This window comes from Ursus americanus, chromosome 26 (genome assembly GCF_024610735.1).
Source record: "Ursus americanus isolate L20-20 chromosome 26, mUrsAme1.1.p, whole genome shotgun sequence".
NCBI classification, from domain to species: Eukaryota; Metazoa; Chordata; class Mammalia; order Carnivora; family Ursidae; genus Ursus; species Ursus americanus.
The window spans coordinates 34,610,734-34,623,924 of record NC_142152.1 but is presented as its reverse complement, the minus strand read 5'-3'; the positions used below and the strand labels follow the sequence as shown (position 1 = coordinate 34,623,924).

General features: G+C 54.7%; 1 protein-coding gene across 2 annotated transcripts in view; it reads right to left on the bottom strand.

Annotated features, from left to right (window-relative positions):
* Positions 1–12,868, bottom strand: part of RIN3 (Ras and Rab interactor 3) — a 114,491-nt gene extending 101,623 nt beyond the window's left edge. The window contains exon 1 of one of the 2 annotated variants that reach the window (XM_087856193.1): positions 12,422–12,868. In XM_087856193.1, coding sequence (XP_087712319.1) covers positions 12,422–12,465 — 44 coding nt within the window. In that variant the 5' untranslated portion in view covers positions 12,466–12,868. The remainder of the gene's footprint in view (positions 1–12,421) is intronic. The other variant, XM_087856192.1, reaches the window with a different exon arrangement.
* Between the last annotated feature and the right edge of the window lie 323 nt (positions 12,869–13,191).

The following is a 13,191-nucleotide window of genomic DNA, read 5'->3' as shown; positions in this document are numbered from 1 at the left end:
CTAGCCTGTGCGGTTCCTCTGTGTACATTAGAACGAGGTGCCCTTCCTCCCCATGAATGCAGGCAATCCTCTCACCCTCCACCGCTTGACATCATCATACATGGCTTGGCAAGAAAATGAAATTTTAGCCCCCACTGTTTTCTCTCTCAGCCAGGTGTCCCTGTGCAGTGAACAGCCTGCACAACTGTATATAACAGCCCTGGAAGCTAGACAGCCCAGAAGGCGTTTTGCAGGGGGTGGAGGTGGGGCCTGTGTGCTTAGTCTCTGAGGCAGGAAAGAGCTCACATTTTCCAGAGGCTGAAGGGAGAGGCAGCCAGTGAAGACTGATGTGCCAGCCACCCCCACCCCACCCCCATCTCCAATGCCTCAGGCAAAAGAATGGCCTAGGCACCTTCACAGAGCCTTGGAAAGAGCCTGGGTCCAGCTGTGAGACATCAGGACAATCACTTCCCCTCTCTGGGCCACAGACTCATCTGTAAGTAGGGGATGGATTGGGTGTTCCCCAGAGCAACACCGAGCCCTGACATCTGATGATGCGGGCCAGGGATGCGGGCAGCTTTGGCCTGTAAAAAGAAGACCCCTGACTGTCTTTCAAACCCCTTCCAGGGACACTTGCTCAGCCTGTCAAGGCAGCCCACCCCACTCAATCCCAGGCCACACGCAGGAGCTCCCAGACGCAGCCCTGAGGGCCTCCTCATGCCCAGGGGGCGATCCTGGGCCATGCAGGGCAGCTCAGAGCAAGCTCTTACAGGCTCCGAATAAGCCCGTGCTATCCTCGGGAGGGGAAGCCAAACCCGGCCACTTCAGGACAATCTTTCCCGAGCCCAGGCAGAGAGGTAAGGTGATTACTCAAGACCTCCAGGGGCTAGTGTTCAGCACAAACCTGTCCTGTCGCCCAGCAAGTGCCCAATAAAGAGGCAGTGAGTGGGGCGCCTGGGCGGTGTCCGACTCTTGATCTCAGCTCAGGTCTTGATCTCAGCGTTGTGAGTTCAAGCCCCGTGTTGGGCTCCATTTAGGCTGGGTGTGGAGCCTACTTAAAAAAAAGGCGGGGGGCATGCCTGGGTGGCTCAGTTGGTTAAATGTTTGACTCTTGATATCGGCTCAGGTCATGATCTCAGGGTGCTGGGATTGAGCCCTGAGTCAGCTCCCTGCCCAGTGGGGAATCTGCTTGTCTCCCTCTCCCTCTGCCCCTCCCCTTGCTTATACACACACACACACACACTCTCTCTACAGTAAATAAATAAATCTTGAAAAAAAAAAAAAAAAGAGGTGGTGGATGGATAGATGGATGGATGGATGGTGGCAGCCAGCAAGGACACAGGCACTGCTCAGACTGGACCTGGCCTTTCTGGTGCTGGGGTGACAGAAGGCTCTATCTGAGAAGGAGCTGCAGAAGGTCAGCACAGGGAGGGTTAACCTTTGAGAGTTCTCTACGGCAGAGTGGGGAAACTGAGGCTGAAAGAAGAGACACTGTTGCTCAGCAATATTTAACCCCATCAAAGCCCAGAATTTGGGAGTCAGAACTCAAACCAGAGTAATAAGTCTGCAGCTTCTGGTGAAATCTAAAACTCACGAACACCCAAGATGAAGAAAGTGTTTGCAATCTAGTCTTTGAAATAAGAGCCTTGGTCGACACAAAACTGCCTTTTCTCTCTCCTCCTCTTCCTCCTTCCAACCTCCATTAGGAACGAAGACCTTCAGGCAGCCCTGCAAAGCAGCATTATTACTGTTGACACAATCTGGTACTATGTGACAAGAGAGAAAACTTTTTATGTTAGGATTAAGTTTGTCTGTGTCTGAAAATCTAAAAGAACAGTGATTTAAATAAGATAGGTATGTATTCCTCTGTCATATAAAAGTCCAAGTAAGTAGTCCAGGGTTGGGATGATGCTCCAACATGTCTAGGAACCTCCATTCTCAAATTCACCAAAGAGTCCAAGATGGCTGCTTCAATTCCAACCATCACATCTGCAATCCAGCCAACAGGAAAGAGGAACGGACAGAAAGCCATGCCCCCCTTCTCTTTAAGGACATCTCCAAACAAATTATACTCCCCATTTAAATGTCACCATCTTGAATTTAATCACATGGCCACACATAGCTTCAAGGAAACCGGGAAGAGTTCAGCTAAAATTTTCACCCAATTAAAATTCAGGGGCCAATCAACAGGATCAGCTTTATACCCTTGAATTCAAGTACTCCAGGATGGTGATACTTCTCAAGGAAACAGTCCTCCAACCTTAGACCCACAGAGGTTTCCAGGAGCTTCATTCAAAACAGAGGGGATTAGAAAGAAGTTAACATGTCAACTCCAACCATTAGAATGGTCATAATATGATGAGGCCATCCAAGATGATATGTGGGTAACATATGTCCACAGCCCGGTATGTAAAAATGCGTACAGGAAACACTCAGTGAAGAAAGAGGCACACAGACTAACATATACACACAGATTAAAACTGTGCCCACAGACCAGAATTAAGTAAACACGCACTCAGACTGGGTGTAGCTTCAAAGAGAGAAAAATGTTTGATGCTTTAAATGTCGATATTTTTGTGTGTCCGTGTGTGACCTTTTTCAGGTATATAATAAACTTTGGGGGGGAATCAACAGTGCACCCCCCCCATATCCATACAGGTAACACCTCTCAACTAATCTCAGCCCAAACAGCTAAGAACCAACATCCTCTCACGTAACGGTGACGACAACCCTGGGAGGCAGGGATCCTCCTTGCTCCACATGGCAGAGAAGAAGGAGAAAGGTGTCCTGGCAGGTACAGGGGCAGTGATTTGCCTAGGGCTGCCCCGCTCTAAGCGGGGGAACAGACCTGTGGTCTTCACCACCGTGGTCAAATCCAAACTCTTCCACCTGCTGCCATCTGGGCTCCAACTCCCTTTCTAGGTTCATCACACACAGAACTCTTCCTCCCTACCCCCAGATGAGGCTCTTGAGGGCTCCCCCACACAACCTGTCCTTCCCCACCTTCCTGCTTTGTGCTTTTCTTCTATCTAGGAGGCCCTTCTCTGCATATGCCTGACTTCAGCTGTTAAAATCCTACTCATCCTTCAAGACCCAATCCAGATGCCTCCTCTGCCAGAGAGTCCTTCCTGCTCACTGTAATTTAGGTGTACCAGAACACAGGCATGATTTTATATAGTGACCTGTGATTTAATTATGTGCATATTTCTCTTATTTTCTGTAATAGATAAACTGGAAACTCCTAGATGTTCAACAACTGTTTGGTAAATGGATAGATGGATAGATGAATGAATGGGTGGACAGATGGATGGGTGAATGGACTAGTGTTTGGATGGGAGAATGGGAGGATGGATGGATGAGTATAAGGATGGTAGGATGCATGGGAGGATGGGTGGATAGATGGATGGATGGATGGATGGATGGATGGATGGATGGATGGGTGGATGGAAGGAAGGAAGGATGGGAGGATGGGTGGAAGGATGGGAGGATGGGTGCATGGATGGGAGGAGGGGTGGATGAGTGTATGGATGGATGAATGGATGGATAGATGGCTGAGGATGGATAAAGAAGATATTAGTTGAGAAAAGAATCTCTGAATATATTTTAGATGGATGTTCTGTCAAAAAATGTCAAGAACAGAAAGAAGCAAGCATAATAAATGAATAAATGCTATCATCAGATGCCATCTGTAGAAGCTAAGTTCTTGCTTTGAATTGCAATATCCCTAGAGAAATTTACAGTATCCATCTGACATTGATTGAGATTAAGGAAGCTGGAGACATGAAGGCTGGGGAGAAAGGCACACAGATTAACATATACACACAGATTAAAACTGTGCCCACAGACCAGAATTAATGGTGAATTCCTTCTTAATAGCTTGCTCCTTTAGCCAGAGATCATCAGATTGTGAATTTCAGATGCAGAGTCCTTTATTTCTTTAGTCTCCGGAGGTGGGTGAAAAAGCACACTTACAGACCCAGGGAACAATTTAGCCGTGGGACAACCTGTAGGGAAGAAGGCTTCTCTGCTACTGCTGTGGTCCCCTTTCCTCCTCCTGGGATGTCCCTCTCCATCCCCCTCTCTCCTCTGTCCATCTTCAGAAAACAGGCTTTTTCATCAGCCCTGGTATCTCCTCTTAAATGTCAGTCAAGGAGTTGGGGTGGTGTTGACAGCTGAAGTCCCATCTCTTAACTAGGGGATAAAAAGTTCTCGGCTTTGACAAAGATCCCAGAGTCAGTGAGGAAATGGGGGCCACCTTCATGGGGGGATGTACCCCATAGGATGGGCCCCTCTAGGGCAGCCTCTCACCATTGGGCTCAAAGGTCCCCACCCTGGCCTCCCTCTCCTAGAATTCTTACCGCCCCTGGGCTCCAGGTTTGTGGGTGGAGCCAGGTTCTGGGGGAACCATCACTCTGCCTGGTACCAGGACGGAGGGTGCAGGGGGTCCTGGCCCTGGGGCTGGTGCCCTTAGCCCATAGGATGTGGCCTGAGTGTGCACTGCCGCAGTGCACACGGCAGCAACAGGCCTTGACCACAACCGCTCTCTAGGCCGTTTCTTTTAAAAGGGAACTGACACTTCTTAGCAGGCTGGTTCGTTCTTTCAAACAAGTACAGACCGGGGTAGGAACGCTCCCAGGAATTACTGGCAAGATGGGGGCAAAGAGCTCTGCTGACTGCCAGAGTAGGTTCTGACCACCAGAAGTTTCGACCACCAGAGCTGTTTAAGCCACTGGGGCAGCCTCCTCAAGCTCCACCCCGAGGCCAGGAGATGGGCCTGAGGCAGCAGAGGACTTATTGGCAGGTGGGGCGAGCCGGAAGTGGCGGCCATGATGGTGGCTTCCAGATTCTTCTATCAGAGGCAGAGGCTCACAACCAGGCAGGTACGCAGTTAGTAAGGCCCTCCCACTGCCCTGTGGACACTTAGGCAGAGGGGAAGTTCCTCTGTACCCACCCATCGCTTTTTTCTCCTTCCAGGCCACGCTGACAGGAGGGAAGGGTCTGGGTTCACTGTATAACACTGCGTGGGGGGGGGGGGTACACGGTGTCATCTGCAGCCCCGCCTACACAGGGACAGGCTGGCCACCTCAGGGTAGTGCTGGGCCTGATATGGGGCACCCCCACTCCAACCTCAGCCTGCCCAGCAGGGAGCCCCCTCTCTCGGGGCCTCATCCCTTTCAAACCCTGACAGGACAGCCTTCCCACCAGGAGCTCTGTGACATGAGGCTGCCTGTGATCTCCTCAGCCTCTCCCCAGCTCGCACACAAAATGGCCAGAGCAGGCGCCACCTCACAACCCCAGTCACACTCACAGACACCACTCCAACAGAACTTTCCCGACCCACCGTCCAGCCAGCAAGTTCTACCAGGATACCAGCAGCCCAGCCCCAAAGTGGGCTTCCAAAACCAACGCAATGTTTTCAAAAATGGCTTTTCAAAAATAAACCCACAGCAGTGCAAAAGCATTTCCTTCCAGGTACTTGGTCAGGGTGACGACCCAGAAGTTTCCTTTCTGGGTCTTCGTTTCTTTGAAAGTGTACCCATATGTTCTAGACTCGTCCACAGGCTGCCCTTCCAGCCGTCAGAAGGAAGAAAGGCTAGGTCACCTCCAGCTGGCACGTCAATCCCCCGAGTTCCAGTAGTACTCTAGGATATCAGCTTCTGCTGCCTTTCGGCCGGTACTCGGGGCATCGCTGAACGTTAGGCCAAGCAGGGACCTGGAGATCACTGGGATCATTTCTCAGACGGGGAAAATGGGGCCCAGAGAGAGTTAGAGACTTGCTTCCTACAGTATCCTCCCAACTCACCACAGGGACGGGACCCCAGAGACATCCACCAGCCCCACCACTGTCTCACAGTGTGTAAGCCCCCAGGCATCTTCCAAATCAGCAAAGGAGGATGCAATGAGATCGACTGTCTGACCGCCAGGTGTGGCGGGGGCAGGAGTGGGGTGAAGGGGACACAAAAGGGATCAATCCCACTGAAACCACGAGAGCAGCATTTCTCAGACCTGCCTCTGCAATCTTCTATTTTGCCAAAAGGACATGAAAAACTAACAACCACCATCAATTTACCAAACCATTTCATAGAAAGGAGGCTTAACGTGGCAAAAACAAACAAACAAACAAACAAACAAACAAACAAACCCTAATCTCAGAATAAAAGACAGTTCTGCCCAGGAAGAGACAGTCTGGCAATCTCGGCTGATACACACACAGACATACCACCCCCACCCCCACCAGCACCCTATTTTCCTAGTTTCTCAGTGGACCACAGACCTGCTCTTGGGACGCAATGACCCAGCCTGGGCCCCCCCAGAACCCAGACACCCAGCTAACTCCACTCTTTTTGCTGAGGACCAATCATCCATTGGTGATCCAGAGCTGGCTTCAACTTCTCCCACCCTCCCTCCCAGACAAACACAGGAACACAGCTAGAATCGGGGCAGCCCAGCTAGGGAGGATAAGATGAAGGGACTGGGGGCTACACAGGGTCCCCACCCTCTTGTTCCAGAGTGGGGGAGGGGTGTGGTGGCCTCAGGGGGTCACCACCTGCTGCAGACGAGGAGATGGGCTCCTGACCTCCCAGTCCCCGGTCCCACCCCGAGGTCTGTGCTGTCTCACAAATAGTCCAGAAGTTCAGGCGCTTCCGGACACAAAAGAGAGGGCTGCGAGGCAATTTTTAGAATCCTGTTCAGTATATCATTGTCCTCAAGCATTTGTGGAGCGCCAGCTGTGTGCAGGACAGAACGATAGGAGAGTAAAAGATCGGATCCCTTTGATTTGGAAGTTTGTAATCTAAACAAGATGTGACATTAAGGGGGTTTCGGTGTCTTGCTAGGTAAATAAGTAGTGCACGCAAAAAGGTTTTGGGGTGTTCAAAAAGGAGAAATGTCCAAGAGCTGCGTGGGTGGAAGGCTTCATGGAGGAGGTGGCAGCATCCCAGCGGGAAGGAACTTTGTGGGCAAAGGCGGGAGGCTATGGCAACCGTCCTACGTCAGGGAGGACAGAGAAAGTAAAACTGTGCGTTGGCTTCACGCAGGGCTAGAATGGTGTATGGAGGACAGTGGTGATGAGGGGTTAAGGGGGTCACGTTGTTTTCCCCACTCAGTCTGAGAAACCTCAGCAGTGGCCGGACGGCTGTCTTCTGTCTCTAGCAGCAAGACCCATTCCACCAGAAGGGCTCATTTGGTGGGGGTGTGGGGAGCGGCAGGGTAAGATCAAGGGGAGATCTACAGTTTAGAAAAGTCATTGGGGCACCTGGGTGGCTCAGTCGGTTAAGCGTCCACTCTTGGTTTTGACTCAGGTCATGATCTCCTGGTCGTGGGATCAAGCCCTGCGCCAGGCTCTGTGCTCAGGGAGGAGTCTGCTTCTGATTCTCTCTCCCTCCCCCTCTTCTCCTCCCTGCGTGTTCTCTCTCTCTCTAATAAATAAATAAAATCTTAAAAAAAAAAGAAAAAAGAAAAAAGAAAAGTCATTAAAATCGTGATTCTCATCTTTAGCTTCAGTGTTGAAGAAAACATGCATGTTTTGGACGCCCCCAGGGCATGGGGTAAATGGCAGGTTCGGGGTAATAGTTACACAGCCAAAAGTTCTAGAGCTGGCCGCCAGCACGACACTCACTGTCTCTAAGCCAACTTGCCAAGACCAAGATGACTCCGGGCCCTCGCTCCCTTCTGAAGGTGACTCCTGAATGGGGGCAGACAGCTGGGGACACACAGGAAGTCTGGGACTTTTCTGAGTCACTTCCCCCAGGTTGGGGCTCTTTCTGGGCACACAGGAACTTCAAACCCCTAGAGTAACCCAGGCCCAGGGGATGGGCCCCCTTCCTATGCCAGGCCGTTCCATCAATGGCTCCCAGCCAAGACTTACCTCCCCCGTTCTGATAACTGAGGGGTAGACCCTCCCCACCAAGAGTCCCCCCCAAACTTTTCCACCTCTAAACTTCACTCAGACCCGTCTCCCCTCCCTCTTCAATGCTGCCTACACAGTTCCACTCATTTGTCACTGCCTGGATGGCATGAACTGGGGACGACCCTCACTCAAGGGACAGATGGAATCCATGATGGGACGGGAAGGACAGAGTTTGCGACTGCCTATCAACATTCCTTCCTTCCCTCTGCTCTGGCTCCTTGGCTGGGAGGCACTGTGGAGCTCCAGGGAGGCCTGAGACCACAGTGAGGGGCCCGGGGTGGGTCTTCCCTTCAAATATCATACCTACTTTTGGTGGGTTTCCGTGTTTTATTTCCTATGTCCTGGATTAAAATGCAGGTGTCTTCACAGGGTTTGAAGCTTTTAAAGCTTTCAACCTCAGTAAAGATCACTACACAGGGGCCCAGGCCCAGGATAGGTCCTGTCAAGTGGTAGGGGAGATGAGAAGGGGGGGCCTCAGGGACAAATGTGCTGAGACTCCCCTGTCCCAAGCAGATCCTGAGCCCCCACCCCCTACATGCTTCCCAGCCAGTGCACCGGGGGTTCTCAAGGCCCAGAAGTGCAAGCCTGAGCTGGTCAGGTAACCCTTCGCTGCCTGTGGGCCACAGCCTCTTTTAGGGTCTGGAAGGGGGTGGGTTTCCCAGCTGAGCGCCAGCCAGGACCCCCTGGGAGCCTTAGCCCCTGAAAGCAAGGAAACAAGGAAGCCCAGTCAGTGAGCAGAGCTGGAGCTGGGATCTGGAACCCTGAATTCATCACTGCTCTGGGTGGGCCCCAGCCCAGAAGAGCCCCCAGTCTTAGAGCCTGGAGTGCTTGAGGGACTCCTCTCAATGGGTTCGGCAGGACGCCTGCATTATGTCAGGCATGAGGCACAAAGTCAGGGCTCTCCCAAACCCTGGGGCTTGGCCCAGGCAGCCCATTGCAGGCCCAAGGCTCAGGAGACCCAATTTCCAGGCCCAGCCCCACCTCCAGCTCCTTAGTCCTTGGCTAAGTCACTTCCTCTTTCTGGGACTCCTTTCCCTTGTCCGTCAAATTAGGGGATTGGATTAGATCCAAGAGTGGAATCCTTTTTCAAATAAAATCTTAAGCAGACTCTCAATTTATCAGACATAGAAAAGTGTGGGCTCAGAGTGTCCACGTCCGCAGTGACCCCTGCACAGTTTGGGACCTGGCCTCTTGGCAGGTCACAGCTTCACCAGCGTCATCCTCAATGCCTCTCCTGCTCCCATCTCACCTCCAATTCATCAGCAGATCCTGTCGTTCCAGCTTCTCCCCTCATGGCCCAGCCCCCAGCCTGCAGCCCTCGCTCCCTCTACCGAAGAGCTTCCTTCCCCGCAGTTTCCCTGACTCTGTTCCCCCTACAGCCTGTTTGCAGTAGGGCCCCAGTCCAAATCAGCTCACCTCTCTGTGCAACCCTATCTGTGGCCCCCAGCACTCTCCAGAGCCGTTACCCCACCAGAACACCTTCTGTCCTCATCTTCCACACTCTACTCCAGGTTCCCTGGCCTCGAGGTTCCCGACATGCCAACAGCATCCCCCAGGGACTTGTCTTACTCTCCCCGACTCCCTTCAGGCCTCTCCCAAATGCCACCTCCTTGGAGTAGCCTTCCCTGACCACCTGCTCCAGAACAGCCCCTCTGGGATCCCCATACCCCTGACCCTGATTTTCTGTTTCTTCTGGGAACATCAGCTGCAAACAGGCAGGGGCTTGGTTTAATGCTGCCCCCCTCCCCCCAGTGCAGACACTATTTGTCCAACAGAAGGAGAAAAGTGTCTGCACCGAGGATACTGGGCAGCCTGTCTGCCTTTTCTTTCTCCCCAGCTGACATTTTCAACAAGAAGTAGATAGAGCTTGCTTGCCAAGATCCTCACACTCCTCTTCCAGGGGGTTGACACCCGAGTGACAACATCCTAGCTCCCGGAGGATGGGGGTGGCAGCCATTCTCCTGGCCGTCTGAACATCAGCTCCGGCCAGTGAGAAGGAGGGGGCTTTTAGAAGCCAAGCAGAAAGAAGAATCCTCAGCCTAGGACTCAGATCGCAGCCCTGAGTGGGTCAGCAGGGTCTAGGGGTGGTCTGGGGGTGAGGAGTCATATTTGGGCTGGAACACAGGTGGAGGCGCAGCCCAGGGAACCAGGGATGCGTGGGGGTGCCCCTGAGAACTGCCTTATAGGACTTGAGAGTCAAGAAGGACCGGGATCCCAAGGGGAGGACAGGGTCTCATATGGTAGAAGTTAGCGGGAGGCAGACTGCAACTCAAGTTCAGGAATTCCTTTCTTAGGTACGTGCCTGTCGGGACTGCCACCGTAGTGGCAGGCTGTCCATCCCTGGAGGTATGCAAGTGCCTTCCAGGAATGTTGTCAAAGGGATTCCTGTACCAGGTCCAAGGTTCAGTGAGATACTTGTAGGAACCCTTCCAACACAAAAGGTCCTCTATTTAAATAAAGTGTTTTTAGCAACAAACCGATATTCCTTAGAATGTGCCAGCACTGTTCTAAGCAGGCCTGAGCTGGTGTGTTAACCCTTAGCTGCCCAGAGGCAGCTGCTTAAATATTAACTCAACCAAACCTCGTAACAATCCCATGAAGTGGGTGTTATTATTATCCCTTATTTACAGATGAGGCAAAGGCCAGGTGTCTTGTCCAAGGCTAAACAGCTGGTAAACAGAGAAAACTACTATTATCAAAAATAACTATTAAAAGAGCTTATAGGCAAACGTGCAAAACTTTTTTTTTTTAAGATTTATTTTTAGAGAGAGAGAGCAAGAGATGCACAAGTGGGGGGAAGAGCAGACTTCCCGCTCAGCAGGGAGCCCCAGGCAAGACTGACCCAGGGCTTGATCCTGGGTCCCTGAGATCACGACCTGAGCCAAAATCAAGAGTCAGGCACTCGTCAGAATGAGCCTTGCAGGCGCTCCAATGTGCAAAACTCTATGCATTATCTCATTTAATCCTCGAAACAACTGTGTGAGGGCAGTTACTATTTTTTATCCTCATTTTATAGATAAGTAAACTGAGGCACAGAGAGCTTAAGTAATGACCCAGTAGTGAACAAAGAAAGGCAAGAGGAAGTGGGTGAGGCCAGGTCATTCCTGGGGGGGTGGGGAAAGGGAAGCTGGAGAGGTCAAGACCCTGGCCCCCCACCTCGCCTTCCTCCCTGGGAAACTCCTCCTAGCTCCACCCTGCAATACTGGGCGTGGTGGATACTTGCCCCTAAGGGGCCCCTTCCCCAACATAATTTCCAATTCGTCCCACCGGATGACATTTGTCTTTGCAGAGATCACTTCCAAGGGAAAGCATCCAGGCAGAATTTCCGGGGAGGGGCAGATGGGAGAAGAGGGAGGAGGGAGGCATTCAGATGCAGAAGAGTTTAAGGGCCCCTCCATGCCACCCCTCCCACCAGAATGGGAACCAGTCACCTCCGGCTGCTCCCATCCAGGACGGCACAGGATCTGCCCATTCCTCTTGGTTTACACAGTGGAGAACTGAGGCCCTGGGAGCTGAGATTATGGAGCTAGGCCGGGCAGCAGCTGGGTATCCAACAAGAAGTAGGCCCGGGATTTTTTGACCGAAAAGCCAGGAATGGCAGCCCCAGGAGGGCGCCCACAAACCTTGGCACCCAGAAGGTTCTAAGAGGCTTTCCCAAGAAACTGCCTCCGGAATTGGAGCCTCTTCAACCCCCTAAAGTTTCCCAAGACGCCCGCTGGGCTGGGCGGGGGAACCTTCTCCCCGAAGGGCAGTCCTGAGCAACGTTCAGAAGCAATTTGAGGTTCTTAGGTGGAGGTAGGGGACCTCAAACGAGGCACTAGAGACCCCTCCTGAAAGCCAGTTCGCAAACAAGTTCGGCTTCACGCACGCCAAGCTGTGTGCACTGCCCCCCGCCCCGGGATCCCACAGACCCCCGCGCGGCCCGTGCGCCCCGGACCCTCCCCAACCACCAGGCTCGACAAAGGCCGGTCCAAAGGTCACCGTCCCCGGGCCCGCCTGAGGGACAGGGGAGGGGATCCCAGTGGGTCCGCGGTATAGGCGGTCAGCTGCGGCGCGGCGGGACCCCGACCCCCCACCCCACGCCCGGATGGGCGTCAGCGTCCCAGGACGCGCGCGCCGGGACGCAGGCGGAGCGGCGGGTGCCGGAGGCTGGCGGGATCCGGACCCCGAGCGACTGCTTCTGCAAGCAGTTCAGGCGGCACAGGAGCCTGGGGAGGGGGCCGCGTCCACAGCCCCTCGACGCCGGCTGTGACAGGTAGAGACGCCCTTCTAGCACCCGCCCGCCTGGCCGCCTAGCCGCCGAACGTGCCGGCTGGTTTTCCAGCGAGCAGTGACGTCTGGGCTTCAAAGTTTAGCCAAGTCCCCGGGTCCTGCAGCCAGCAGCCCGGCCCCGCTCCGCGCAGCACCGGAGTCCGGCCTTGGGGAGGCGCTCGGTCTCACCCGACGCCCCGAGGCCGGGCGGCCGGGGCCGCTCCCGGAGCTCCGAGCACTCCCGGGGGCGGGGAAGCGGAGGGACGACCGGCCCGCACTTACCCCGCGGAGTCCGCGCGCGTGGGCGCCCCGGCCCGTCGGATCATGCCGCCGGCAGCTCCGGGACGGTGGGCGGAGGGGCTCAGGCGCCAGGCGGCGCGGGCCGCCGTGCCCCGGGCGCCCGCATGGCCCTGGCGCTGGCCCTCGGGAAGGGCCCGGCCGGGCGCCGCCGCCAGCCCCGCGCCGAGTGGGAAGCCGCCGCCGCCGCCGCCGCCGCTCTGAGGCGCTTGCTCGCTTCCACTTCCTGTATCGGAGCGAGCGGGGCTTTCAGGAAGAGGCTGGCCTTGGTGGTCAAGGGGTTTTTGTCAGAAGCCTGGCGGCGGCGGCGGCGAACGGCCGGAGCCCCCCTGGGGCACACGGAAGCCCGGCGGCCGCGCCCCCGGGGCCGGGCCTGGCGGCGGGCGGCGGGGGATGGTGGGCGCCCGGCGCGGGCGGCGCCTTCTCGCGTTGGGGCTGCGGCCCGGGCGGCTCCCGGAGCGCCGGGAGGGAAACTTAGGGACAAGTCTCCCACAAGGCGGAGAGTCGCGTGGGGAGGAGGGCGCTCCCGGCTCCCGCCCGCCCGCCCGCGGACCGGCAGGTGGGGAAGCCAAGAGCTCTTCTCGGCGCGGGGCACTCTCTCGCCGGGCAGGGAGCCACAGCCTTACCTCCCGCCTGCAGGAGCCTGAGCCTCGCCCAGGGGCAGCCCCAGACCAAAGGCAGGTCACCTCCTGCACCTCCCTGACAGGTGACCACGGAGCTTCCTCTTGGATGCCTCCACTAACGATGAACTCACT